Source organism: Nothobranchius furzeri, chromosome 10 (genome assembly GCF_043380555.1).
Source record: "Nothobranchius furzeri strain GRZ-AD chromosome 10, NfurGRZ-RIMD1, whole genome shotgun sequence".
NCBI lineage: Eukaryota > Metazoa > Chordata > Actinopteri > Cyprinodontiformes > Nothobranchiidae > Nothobranchius > Nothobranchius furzeri.
In genome coordinates this window covers 58073572-58087791 of record NC_091750.1, presented here as the reverse complement: position 1 = coordinate 58087791, position 14220 = coordinate 58073572, and the positions used below count along the sequence as shown (strand labels likewise).

At 41.6% G+C, this 14220-nt stretch overlaps 1 protein-coding gene across 2 annotated transcripts in view; it reads left to right on the top strand.

Moving 5' to 3' along the window:
- Positions 1 to 13836, top strand: part of stk10 (serine/threonine kinase 10) — a 50227-nt gene extending 36391 nt beyond the window's left edge. For both annotated transcript variants that reach the window (XM_015961401.3, XM_054730731.2), the window contains 13 exons: positions 3362 to 3496; positions 4973 to 5281; positions 5372 to 5713; positions 9279 to 9403; positions 9795 to 9918; positions 10027 to 10206; positions 10281 to 10373; positions 10477 to 10606; positions 10710 to 10834; positions 11797 to 11985; positions 12073 to 12198; positions 12272 to 12385; positions 13510 to 13836. In XM_015961401.3, coding sequence (XP_015816887.1) covers positions 3362 to 3496; positions 4973 to 5281; positions 5372 to 5713; positions 9279 to 9403; positions 9795 to 9918; positions 10027 to 10206; positions 10281 to 10373; positions 10477 to 10606; positions 10710 to 10834; positions 11797 to 11985; positions 12073 to 12198; positions 12272 to 12385; positions 13510 to 13650 — 2133 coding nt within the window. In that variant the 3' untranslated portion in view covers positions 13651 to 13836. The remainder of the gene's footprint in view (positions 1 to 3361; positions 3497 to 4972; positions 5282 to 5371; positions 5714 to 9278; positions 9404 to 9794; positions 9919 to 10026; positions 10207 to 10280; positions 10374 to 10476; positions 10607 to 10709; positions 10835 to 11796; positions 11986 to 12072; positions 12199 to 12271; positions 12386 to 13509) is intronic.
- Positions 13837 to 14220: the final 384 nt, after the last annotated feature.

The following is a 14220-nucleotide window of genomic DNA, read 5'->3' as shown; positions in this document are numbered from 1 at the left end:
GTCCACCCCCAGGCCTCCCAGCTCTGGTTCCTCCTCGGAATGCGCATTGGTGGGATTGAGGAGCTCCTCAAAGTATTCCTTCCACCGTCCAACTATAGCCTCAGTTGACGTCAGCAGCTCCCCATGCCCACTGTAAACAGTGTGAGCGAGTTGCTGCCTTCCTCTCCTGAGGCGCCGGACAGTTTGCCAGAACCTCTTTGGAGCCGATCGATAGTCTTTCTCCATGGCCTCACCAAACTCCTCCCACGCCCGAGATTTTGCCTCGGCAACTGCCACTGCTGCACCCCGCTTGGCTATCCGGTACCTGTCTGCTGCCTCCGGAGACCCACAGACCAGCCACGCCCTGTAGGCCTCCTTCTTCAGCCTGACGGCTCCCCGAACCTCTGGTGTCCACCAGCGGGTACGGGGGTTGCCACCACGACTGGCACCGGCCACCTTACGACCACAGCTAGCAACAGCCGCCTCGACAATCGCAGAGTGGAACAAGGCCCACTCGGACTCAATGTCCCCCACTGCTCTCGGGACGTGGTCAAAGCTCTGCCGGAGGTGGGAGTTGAAGACCGTCTTGACAGGTTCTTCTGCCAGGCGTTCCCAGCAGACCCTCACTATGCGTTTGGGTCTGCCAGGTCTACACGGCATGTTCCCTTGCCATCTGATCCAACTCACCACCAGGTGGTGATCAGTTGACAGCTCCGCCCCTCTCTTCACTCGGGTGTCCAAAACATACGGCCGCAGGTCAGATGATACGACTACAAAATCTATCATCAACCTGTGACCTAGGCTGCCCTGGTACCAAGTGTACCGGTGGGCCTCCTTATGTTCGAACATGGTGTTCGTTATGGCCAAACTGCGGCTTGCACAGAAGTCCAATAACAAAACACCGCTCGAGTTCAGATTAGGTGGGCCGTTCCTCCCAATCACACCCCTCCAGGTCAAGCTGTCATTGCCCACGTGAGCATTGAAGTCCCCCAGCAGGACAATGGAGTCCCCTGATGGAGCACTATCTAGCACTCGTCCCAGGGACTCCAAAAAGGGTGGGTACTCTGAACTGATATTTGGCCCATAAGCACAAACAACAGTCAGGACCCGTTCCCCGACCCGAAGGCGCAAGGAAGCTACCCTCTTGTCCCCCGGTGTAAACACCAACACACAGGCAGAGAGTCTCGGGGCTAACAAAAAGCCAACCCCAGCCCTCCGCCTCTCACCCGGAGAAACTCCAGCAAAGTAGAGTGTCCAACCCCTCTCCAGGTCTCGGGTTCCAGAGCCAATGCAATGTGTCGAGGTGAGTCCGACTATATCTAGCCGGTACCGCTCAACCTCTGCCACAAGCTCCGGCTCCTTCCCCGCCAGCGAGGTGACGTTCCATGTCCCAAAAACTAGTTTTCTTGTCCGGGGATTGGACCGCCAAGGCTCCCGCCTTGGTCTGCCACCCGATTCGCATTGCACCGGACCCTTCATGTTCCTCCTGCGGGTGGTGGGTCCACAGTTGGACGAGCCCATGTATCCGGTTCGGGCTGGGCCCGGCCGGGCCCCATGGGCGAAAGCCCGGCCACCAGGCGCTCGCTCACGGGCCCCAACCCCAGGCCTGGCTCCAGGGTGGGACCCCGGTAACCCTCCGGGCCGGGTACTCCGACTCTTCGTTTTAACCGCCATGAAAGATCCTTCGAACCGTTCTTTGTCTCACCCTTCACCTAAGACCAATTTGTCATGGGAGACCCTACCAGGGGCACTAAGTGCCCCAGACAACATAGCTCCTAGGATCATTAGGGCACTCAAACTCCTCCACCACGATAAGGTGACGGTTCAAGGAGGAGATGTATTTATTTATTTATTTATTATTTGCCAGATAAATAATAAATGTATTTATTTATTTATTATTTATTTATTTATTTATTTATTTATTCTGTACACTAAATAAAAAGCTTTTGAAATCCTACTTGGTGTATAAAATACCAATACTAAAACTACACTACATCTTCTTTAAAGCATCTTAATCTTTATTGTTGCTTTAAAGACAAGAAATGTCTATTTTCTTACATTTAAAATCATTGCATTAATGCACATATTAATTTGATTTATTTGAAAGGGACAAAGCATATTGATGAACATACTTGGTATGTAAATGAGTTGGCAAGAATAGTTTCCATCCATAGTCCCATAGACATGCATACATACAGTACTAAATAGATCAAACATAAATAACACAAAAAAAGTAAACATGAGCAAGATCAGCTAATTACATAAAATCAAGAAAGACAAAACAAGCAACTAAAATTATTTTCTGTTTTAAAATAACAAAATACCAACATGATCCATCATCTTAGCCACCAAAGGTTTAAAATAGCAATAAAAATCAAGATAAGTAATGACACCATTGATGACTATTGACCAGCGATACTTTTTGTTTAATTATAGTCTAGGTACATTATTTACCTTAATACCTAGTCCTATATACATTTCCTACACATCCCATCCACTGACAACTGGAACCTAAGTGTGGCCGTTCCACTTGGGCACCGATGGTGTTGTGCTATCAGGTCCTAATGGGCTGAACAGATCTTAGCAGCGCTGCCAATTAGACATTAGCTGACTGCTTTTTGTCATTTGAGAAGCAATGAACTGCAGGTTAATGCAGTCCTTTAGGACAGCAGCCTGCACATACACAACTATGAACTCTCACACACACACACACACACACACACACACACACACACACACACACACTGACACCTACACACCAGCACCGCTTGCAGCCTTTTCCCTTTTGACAGCTGTTCTAATTCATTTATAAATAAGTGCAAATGACCAGAATAATGATTAGCATTTTGTGGCTGCAGCACTTTCCTTTTGAATTTGTTTTCTTCAAACTGCTATTATTATTTTTAATCCAAACAAATATGTCTGAGGGAAATTAGTGTTGAGATTGTTACTCTACCATGCAAAGTTGTATTTCTTTCCATAGCATGTTCATTCTCCACTGCTTTTCACCTGATTAACATTTTTCTCTTCAAGTATATTTTATTAGCAGTAACCGCTTTTTTAATTACACGTGATTATGCTTTATTTAATTAATGTTGGACGTCTTAACATTCTGTTTCTGAGTTCACTTCTTTTCATCTTTTTCTTGACTGAGTTTGCTGCTTTCCTCGGTGGTCTTTTGTTTTGAAAATCCATTGACAATATACTCAGTTGCCCTCAAGCAAATGCAGTTTTGTAGTTGTTAAGTCAATTATTTTTGTCGTTACATCAGTCCCATTGCTGAGAATGAAAAGAATGAATGTTTGTGTGTCAGACTTCATTTCACATTTGGTTTGACCCATATTTAGCTTCAAAGGCTCACAGATTCTTTCTGTGTCCACAGCACCCTTTTGTGAGATCGGTGACGTCTAACCGTCCACTGATGGAGCTGGTGGCTGAGGCCAAGGCTGAGGTCATGGTGGAAATCGAAGACAATAGAGAGGAAGGAGAAGATGAAGACATAATGGAGCTCACTGAGGTAACAGACCATGGTTTTCTCTCTTTTTTTGCACTTAATTATTTCCAAAAATGAAAGGCAGGACTTGCCGTTTTTTCAAAAGTTTTCCTGAAAGGTGTCATGGTCTTGAGCTATGGAGTTGTGGAACACACCTGAGCTTTGTTTGCATCATAATGGAGCTGTTTTCTGTAACTCTACCATCCGTTAATATGCGGCAGTATATGCACATAGGTAAAAACTCACGAGTGAGGAATGAAAATGATGCACTTTCTGCAGTTCACCCTAAAAGTCCAAATATTCTGCATCTGAGTTGCATTCTTTCCTGGTAATCACAGCCTTCCTGTCATTGGATTTATGGCACGTTTTCAGAAACTATCACAAAATCCACACAGAGGACACCAGATTACAAAGTAACAGTATAAGAGTGCTGTCAGCACAAACAAAGGAACAGTAACCGGAATGCTGGTACTCACTCACGCCCTCACGCAGTTTAAATTTAGGTGGCGTTTTTAACCTTGCTCCTGAAAAGACTGTTGTCTGCTGCTCTTGATGGAGTCAACTTATTTAAGGTTGCTCATTGTTCTGATGCTTTATTCTGACCTTCAAATTAAACCACGGTGGTTTCCAAGCAGCTTAGAATGGCCAACAGAAGGCCAAAGTGGATGTGTTTATTATTGGTTCTTTGGCTTTATAAAAGATGAATATTTGGCCTCTTTAAAAATACTAAATCTCAGCCTCCATGCATGTATTACTCTTGGGTACACTGCGAATACTAAGTCAGACTTTTTGCCTTGAGAACTGCAGCCAGCTCTTCTATTCCATCATGTCCCTATGTGCTGGATTGATTTTTGACCTGGTGACTGCGTTCATGAAAGCAGTTAGTTTTTGTTTTTTAGCTTTCTGAACTGTTGCATTATTCTGCTAGAAAATGCAATCAAAAGATTTTTTCTACTGTGGTCATAATGAGCATGGACAATAATACCCAAGAAAGGCTGTGGTGCTCAGTTGGTACTATGGGTTCCAAGGTTCCATACCTTTATATTAGATAGTTTGGATCCATGCATTTATGTTGCTGACACCAAATTCTAACCCAAATACATAAATGTTGTAGTTGCAATCAACGTGTCCGCAGAGCAGACTACATAGGATCACAAAAACTGTAAAACAAATAATTTTTTTGTCCAGTTTTGATGATCCTGTGTGACTTATAGCCTAATTTGTCACTTTATGAAGTGCTACGTTGCATTTAAAACAAAGGATGTGCTTACTGTTGGGCTTTTAAACTTTATTGGTGCATTCATTACACATTGGATAGCCATCTTAGACCCTTTTTAACCAGCAAGACTGATCACACTCCACAAGAGGTGACAACTCCTTCCATTAGCATTTGGACTAGAAGCAAAGGTTGAAAACATTAACATTTAGGAGGAACACCTGCAACTTTTAAGCCAAAAAAACTAAATGTTTTTCTTAACAATGCTTCTCTGTTCCCTTTAGACTCCAGACAAGGAGACATGCCGGTCTAGTCAGATCAGTTTGGAAGGGGACCAGTCTCCAAACACTTCATGCTCCACCACACCCTGCCCACCCTCGCCGATACCTTACCCAAGGAGAGGGGCCCAACCAGATCCAAACATAGTTCCCATTTCACAACAGATTCACTTCCCAAATAATCAAGAGGACAAGCTGACTGATGAGGGTGTCCTCGAGGTGGAGAAATGTGAGAGCGAAGCGTCGACTAAGACCTTTAACTCTGACTCGGGAATCGAAGATGAGAAGACTACCCCAACACTGGAGGATGAGAAGGTGCTTAGGAAATTAAATATTGTACTTTTAACATTATTATTGATCATTTTCCTATGAGAGACTCAATGGTTGCCATTTATTCCCCCCCAGATGGAGGAGTACTCAAAACGTGCCACAGAGCGGGACATGTCAAGGATCCGTTTGGCTGACTATGAGAGTGTCAGTGTGGGTGGGAGGGAGACACCGTCTCCAAGCTCGAGCCGATCTGTCACTCCTGCACACACACCCACACCTTCCTTCATTAATACACCAGTACCTGCAGCCCATCTTGGACCAAATGACAGCATAAGCAAGGCTTCAGTGGATCAATCATCGAAGAGCGGAAACTCTGAGGCCGTCTCCCCGTTTATGAACGGGGGCAGTAAAGATGCAGCCAGCCTGGCGTCGGAGCTCACAGCAATCAACAAAGAGAACATTAACATATCTGCCAGGGTGAGTCATGGAGCGAAATCTGATGTATGGAAGTGTAAATATAGGGAATGTGCAATTCGAAATTCAAGAAGAAAATCAAGTTTTTCTGTTACAGAAAACAAACTAAAGCAAAAAAAAAAAAATAATAATAATCATGTCCATGGTGAAATTGACCATTCTGGAGTGTTAAAGCCCCAGTCTCTGTGTGTTTGTAGGAAAACTCCTCCTTGGAAAACATTCTCTGCTCCCTTTAAGAAGCTGAGGCAGCCTTGTGTTGTGTTTTGGGGTGTGGGTGTTAACCGTCTGACACAGAGGGTCGCCTGTTGCTCCCACGAACGTTTACACCACACATTACACTTCGGGAGAACACAGAAGGCGATCCAATGTGCGGTCTAATTTATAGTCTGACTAAGGGGATCCAAATCACAGCGGTGAATTTATTTCAGCTAAACAATTCTTCTCTGACGGTCCTAATGAGAAATGGAGGTTAGAGAAGCCAAATATGTAACATGTTCCATTCACTGGGGCCAATGGTGCCCTTTGTGGGGGCACACTCCCTCATTCAGTGTTGTGAATGGTAGTTTGTGTGCAGCTCATTGTCACTTGGTAGCTTCTGGAGGCGAATCCTACAGACGGTGTCCATTTGTAGCACATTGCTCAGTTGAATCGGCACAACTGCCATTGGTTTAATGAATGTGTTTATATTATGTGTATTTTTTTCTTTTAAAGCTTCAGTGTGAGTATAATTATAGGGAATTCTTGTGTGCATCTATAGAGAAGTAGCCCAGAAATCTAGACCAGCTGTCGCTTTAGTAAAAGATAGCTCTGCAGGTCGGTCTAGTCATGCTCTATTGTAGCTTCAGCAGGTCTACTATTGGCCCAAACTGTTTTCTGTTTAGTTCATCACAGCGATCTACGTTAGTTCGGCGTGCAAAGATGGCGTCTGCTCAGGAATGGCACTCATTTGAAATGGCTTTGGCATGAACTTAGAAAAATTTAGACTTGGGCTTTTCTTTGAGAAATGAACAGATACAGGTACTTTAGTCCTTTTTGTCTAGAAAAAACATATGTATTTGCTTTTACTTTGATGGGGTATGGAAGACTTCCCTATTGATTGCTTGCCTTAGAATGCATTTCTCATGTTGTTCGTTGCTCTGATTGGTCCTAGCTCTGACCGTTAGCGTGCAGAGACAGTTTCGCCCCATGATTGAGTTCTGTCTATGGGTTGTAACTCGGAATGTTTATTGATGATATTTTTGGTGACGCAATACGTATCAAGATACAGGGTAGACGATACATTGTATCACGATATATCGCAATACATTCAGTCAGACGATATTAGCGATTTTTTTAGACTGAATTTATTGATGGAAAATTCAATAAACAGTCCAAATTGATACATAACATGTTTAACATGAGGTATCTGAACCATAACTGAGGGATTTACATTTCAATGGCAGAATCAAAACCCATTGCACACTGCTGCCAGCTGGTGGTCAGCGTTTGAATTGCACCAAAAGAAAAGAAAATACACGTTTGCATGTAAATTCTTCAGAAAATTCAACGCAGCTTTTGAATATCTATATATTGCAGAAAAAATCACAATATGTTGCTATATTGATATTTTCTTACATCCCTAGTTGTGACCATACATTATATTTACATATATGGCTGGCTTGCCAGCCTAATATAAAAGTTATAGAATGCCAACAAAGTCACAAACAATCTCAAACAAAACAGCAGAGAGACCAATGGATCGTTTGAGGATGACGTCAGTAGGAATTTCATGACATATAGAGAAAGTGTCTATTTTGTTTTAAATGAAAATCTGTCTTCTGAAGTGGAGGACATGTATTCAGTGGAGAAAGATTCAAAAGCCCCATTTGGTAGCTGCCATTAGTTACAAGTCTCTCGGTGTACTGTGGCTCAGCTGTTAATTGAACAGTAGTGGCTCATGTTTATGTTTATGTTTATTCATTTAGCAGATGCTTTTATCCAAAGCGACTTACAATTTATAACCTATAGGGCACGTTGTGATCTGTGGGGGAAACCGGAGTACCCGGAGGAAACCCACGCATGCATGGGGAGAACACGCAACTCCACGCAGAAAGGCCGCAGCCGAGTTTCGAACCTGCAACCTTCATGCTGCGAGGCAACAGTGCTAACCACTGCGCCACCATGTAGAAGAATGTCACTTTGCTTTGATGTCAAAGTGGCAAAAAAATATTTTAAAAAAATTGTCTTAAAGCTTTAATATGTTGCTCCTAATGAACCAGTTTCTGAACGAGGTTTTAGTTAATTTTCCTCCAGGTTTTCTAGAAAAAGATTTAACATAAATATTACTAAATTGCTAAACATAAATATTATATTCTTGCAACCTATTCAATTCATAATTGGTTCTTTTGCCACATTTTCTGTTATGTGTTGACCTAAAATAACAGGAGTTTAGCAAATAAAGACGACGCAAAGCCCCAAATCTTTAAATGTTCATTTAAAAATCCTGAAGAAATACACCTAAAAATTCCTTTGAAGGTCCAAAAAAAAAAAAAAACAATAGGAAAAAAAAGTGAATTACTGAAGACAAAACATGACCCAAATGTTAATTATTCTTTTATTATCACGTGAAAGTCAGGCACTCAGATTTGGAGCTAGCTGGTTTTTGTGAAGTAAATCTCATTGGATCTCTTCGGTAAACATTATCTGACAAGGCTGATTAAATGTGACGTGACGCATGGCAACATAAAAACACATGGCTAGATTGCTTTGACAACATTTTCCATTTGGTCATGAGGCGGGGCCACACTGTGACACTTTGACCTTTTTATTACCTATTTAAGGTGACATCATAAGAGTGATGCTGTCATTTTGTTTTGTAACTTTTTAAAAGCGTGTTTAGCTTTGATCTAACGTCCCAGAAAATCAAAACTTCTCATTTACTTACAAAAAAAAAAACAAAAAAAAAACAGTCATGCAGTGGATGACATCTTGCTTGTTTTAATTACTTCCTGTGTTGACGTACACTCACAAGCATCTTGTTTTCTGGGAACAAACCTGATTTACAGGAAATAGTTGCCTCCAGCACACATGCACCCACAGCTAGCTTGGTCTTTCTACAAGCTTAAATGCTAAAATTGGAATAAACTCAAAAATAAGTTAAGATATTCTATTAGAGGAGTCTACAGGGAAATTATAAAGAATGTGAAATGAACTCGGTCTGACCTGTATTTATAGCTTTAATCGGTTTTAATAAAAACATTTATAAATGCAAAGATAAATTCCATGCAATTCCTTTTTTCTTTTTGCAAAAGGCTTTATTAAATTTAAATTGGTTACTGAAAAAGCTGGAGAGTTTGCATCGTGTACACCTCATGCTAACAGATAGGTTTTGTAGTGGGCTGCTACAAACACAGCTGCTAAAATTTTGCAGTCAATTACATTGCAGGTTATGTACACTCCAGATTTTTTAATTTTTTAAAGGAAAGTAAAATAAAATCTGGATTTATCTGGTTTATAAACAACTGTTAAAATTGGAATGTGCAAAAATCGAGCAAATGCATGCCTTTGATTCTTCCTATCTTTCTGTCAGCCCTTTTCCAGTAGGACTCTAAAGCGAACGAGGAAGTTTGTCGTTGACGGCGTGGAAGTGAGCGTTACCACCTCCAAGATCATCCGGGATGACGAGAAAAAAGATGAGGAGATGAGATTCCTGAGGTGTGTGGAAACGTATCAAACAATCCTTATTGCTCCAAACCCCTCAGATTTGCATTGTTCAGAAAAATAAATTAGTGGATGGATATGTTTTCTGATATCTTACCAGTTTGGGCCCTTTTGCTTTGTTAAAGGAGTCCTGAATATATAAACTTTCCTGCCATCTAGTGGTGAAAATGCATAACTGCAGCAAAACAAAATTTCTCAAAGTGTGATCTTGTGTGTATATTTAGTATGTTGTGAATAAAAAAATGTTCCTTTAATTTCTTTTTGCACTTAGATGCATCGGTGTGACCTATAAGAGACACAGATCATAAAGAGCCTGCCTATTTAAGACGTTAATAACCATATGTAAAGAAGGTAAAACCAGTGTTTCTTTCTCTGGCGTGTTCAGACGGCAGGAGCTGCGTGAGCTGCGACTGCTGCAGAAGGAAGAACAACGTGCTCAGGCTGGTCTGACCGCCAAGCTGGAATCGCAAACCGAGCAAATGCAGAAACGCTTTGACCAGGAAACAAATGTGATTTTGCCCTTTATTAAGCTCAAATGACACCACAGAGTATTCTTTACCTCCATGAAAAACTGGAGCATGTAAATTGATGTTTTTCCTCCTTTTGGCGCATCTCAGGCTAAGAAGAAGCATTATGACACAGAGTTGGAGAATATGGAGAAGCAACAGAAGCAAAAAATAGAGAAAATTGAGGCCGATCACAATGTCAAACTAAGGGATGAGACCAAGCGCATCAAAGCAGAGCAGGAGAGGGACTACCACAAGTTCCTAGACCAGCTGAAATTGAAGAAAAAGGAGGTAAATCTGACTTCTATAGTGTAAAAGCAAAACCACTTTAGAGCTGTTACTGAAATAATCTTTTCTGTATTTAGGTAAAAAATTCTGTGGAAAAAGTTGCTAAAAGTCAACGAAAAGAAACTTTGAAACAGAGATTGTCTTTTTACGCCGAAGACAAGGCAAAGCAGGTTTGTGGACCGATCGATGCTTATTAAAGTGCAAGCGTTTCTCCTTTTATTTTATTATCTTTATTGTCTCCACACCATTCTCATCTTTGTTGCTTTCTTTCAGGAGGAGAATTTCTTGGCGAGTCAGAAGAACGATCTAGACACAACTCTGAAGAAGATGATCATTAACAACAAGAGGGAGATTGCGGAGCAGGAGCGAGAATGCCTCAACAAGAAGCAGGAATTTATCAGAGGTACGGTATCAGGAAGTTGCAACTTCTTGTCGTTATGATCACCTGACTTGCTGGATGTTGCATGTGGATGGGATTTCCATAATGTTGTTGAATAACCGGATAGATCGTGAGGCTGCGATATGGGAAATGGAGGAGAACCACCTTAACGAGAAACACCAGTTAATGAAGCAGCAGCTGAAAGACCAGTACTTCCTGCAGAGACATCTACTTCTGAAGAAACATGAGAAGGTAAACTAGTGAACTGAGGTTCTCCATCATGTCAGCATGTGATCTGTCTATCGTGAATGGTCGCGAGCAAAATCCTTCAAAAGTCCTGACTAGGGGTTGGCCGATATATCGGTCGGCTGATGTGTCGGGCCCATATTTGACATTTTTTAATATATCTGCATCGGCTAACATACCTCCTTAGTTAAGCCGATTTATGGGCTCGACACACAGGAGGCGACATCACCTCTCCTCCATTCATTTTCAATGAGACATGCGCGACAAAGCGATAATCGTGGGTCTCCCTCCTACCAAGCGAAATGCGAAAAACATGTGTGTGAAATTTTGCGCTCGTGCACGTGTCATGCACAGGCGACCCAGTGACGCGATCCCAGAAAGTTGAAACATTTTCAACTTTTCATTGCTGTCGCTCGAACGAGGACCAATCAACGGAGGTTTCATTCACTGACCAATGAGCGGACATAATGCTCTGTACATCTCCACGCAAACATGAAGGAGAAGTTGATTATTATTATGTTTATATAGTAAAATCAGAAGTAAGATTTCACATAACTCTAGCAGCAACTTGTGAAACATCATATCTACCACTTTATTAACTCTGAACCGCTTAAATAACCTTAATTCCCTCCAACCTGACACAGCCAAACAAAACAACAGAAGTTTCGATTTCGCCATGGAACAGAACGCGGAGACGGTTTTGCCGCTGGCTGCGGCCGCGGATCGCCTCCCGTGTGTCAGGTAATAAAAGCGACAGCGACAAATTTCGCTGATCGCGGTCATTTGTCGCCTCCCGTGTGTCGAGCCCAATAAAGTCAGGCACATCACCAGGCAGCCTGGTGCTGGTGCAGAATTTATTTTACCCTGACGTCAACAATAGAAAAAAGCAGCATTGGTTGACCTCTAGACCTGACAGCAGCTGATTCCCATTGGTCTTGTTTTCTGTCTGGTCTCTGCGCCTTTTGCAGGAGACAGAACAGATGCAGCGCTACAATCAGCGAATGATTGAGATTCTGAAAGGTCGGCAGCAGCAGGAGAAGGGCCGACTACCCAGGATTCAGCGCCGTGAGGCAAAGACTCGGATGGCCATGTTCAAGCAGAGCCTCCGCATCAATTCATCAGGCAGCTCATCGGAGGACAGAAAGAGGATCAAAGAGGTTGGCCTGCACCGCTTTTTGTTCCGTACTCCTTAATTAAGATATAGCTTGTTTTGTTTTAGTAACATTTCATTTGCTTCCCTTCAGTTTTCTCTGCAAGAGGAGAAGCGGCAGAAGGCAGAGAGGCAATATCAGCAGCAGAAGCATGAGAACCAGATGAGAGAGATGGTTGGTCAGTGTGAGAACAACATCAGGGAGCTGCAGCAGCTGCAGGTGAGCTACAGTCTTCTGTTTGGCATGTTTAAATTAGATCTTTGTCTTACAAGGTTTTTTTTTTGTTCTTCAGAATGAAAAGTGCCACATGTTGGTTGAGAATGAGACTCAGAGGCTCAAGCAGCTGGATGAGAAACACAATCAGCAGATGAAGGACTGGAGGGAGCATCTGAGGCTCAGAAAGAAGGTGAGTGTCAACGTTTAAACTTGACAAATCTCATTTGGTCACCGTTGATGCTCTGACACAACTTCTAATTTATGTTTTAAAGACCAAGTTCACTGATAAAACAGTCTTTTACTGCTACCCCTATTTCCTGGGGGAACTGTTGGATTAGAAAATCCAGTAAGATCTATGTCACGCTGTAAATTAATGTTCATGGACTCATCCATCTCTGCGCACAACGAGGAAGGCTAACCATTAGCATTAGCAACTCCACCACATGGCAGAACAATTTTTTTTTCTGCAGAAATCTTATTATATTTCTGTTTACCTTGTCACAGTTACACAGGCGCTACTGTTTGCTGCTGCTCTTTATGCTTGCCATATAATATTGCATTGTATGAAATCAACTTTACTACATAAGTGTTCTTGTGAAATTAGGAAATTTTGAAAACTGGTGTTGTTTTAAAGAGCAAGTCAACCCCTACCAGAGTCTAACTCCACTCCCACTTCATGTTTGAAAAATGCAACAAATGCTGTTGCCTGGCAGACCGAGAGGGTGGAGCTGCTAACAAACACACACACACACAGGCTCACGACAGCATTGTGACATCATAATGTACCAGTTTATATCATAGCATACCTCTTAGCCAATAGCGGTGGCAGATTTAAATTAAAATACAGTGCAGAGTTTTTACCTGACAACGGCACAACACTGCCAGTTTTAGGCAGAATATTTAAATTTTAACTAAGATGCACTGAAGTGCCAAATTTTTGATGACACGTGTCTGCAGCACGGTTAGACACTCGTTTATTTAGTTTATCAGTAAAAAAAGTTTATTTGGGGGTGACTTGCTCTTTAAGATGGCAGCAATAAACAATGTTTTTCCTGCACCACATTCAACATGCATAAGTCCTGACGTACATTCACACAGACCTTATACAGATATAAATTGTATAACTGTCATTCACTCTTTGCTTTTTTATGTATGTATGCATGTATGTATGTGTAAATGTGTATATAATCAATGTATATGCATGCATGTTTGTATGCATGTATGTATGTATGTGTATTATATAATCATAATGCATATACATGCATGCATGTATATATAATCATATTTAATATTTTTGGTCTTTACCCCCTTTAGGCCATTGAAGAAGAGCTAAATGCAAAGAAACGAGACCAAGAGGCGTTTTTCATGATGAGCGAGAGCTCCGTCTGTCTAAATCCCAGCTCTCCTCAAAAACTCTCCAAGTTTGTGCCTTACTTAGACTCTTCCACTATATAAACAAAAAATGCTGTGATGTGTAAATATCTACTGCCTACAAAACACATAGATCTTCCAGATGCCTGCTGCCTCAGTTTTCATTTCCTCAGTCATGACAGATCATCTATTCTTTGTTGGATTTATATATTATTTTAGTGAGTATTATGTTTTAACTTTTGTTTTAACCCTTTGAATAGTTTTTCTTTAAAATAGGTAACATTTTCTGATGTATTTAGCTTTAATATCATATTTTTATGCCTAAATCTGCTTCTTGTACGACCCTCCATCAAAAGATAACATCTGAATGATGCAAAAAGTTTTGGGGATAAACAGAAGACGCCAAATTAGCTGTTTTAGTGTGGATATTTTAGGAAAAAACATACTTTTTTTGCCAGCCAGGAAAATTTAGTATGACACAAAGGAATGCAACAAGTACTGGTTGGTGAGCCAGTGACAAAGCACTTTGTTTACTCCGGATAAGATTTATTGACTCTCCTGGTTCTCTCTGCTTGGTTTGACTTGTTTTCTATAAAGTCGTATGCATGTTTCATTGCTGCGCAAGTTTATTTATTTTTTCTGGTTAGAAATATA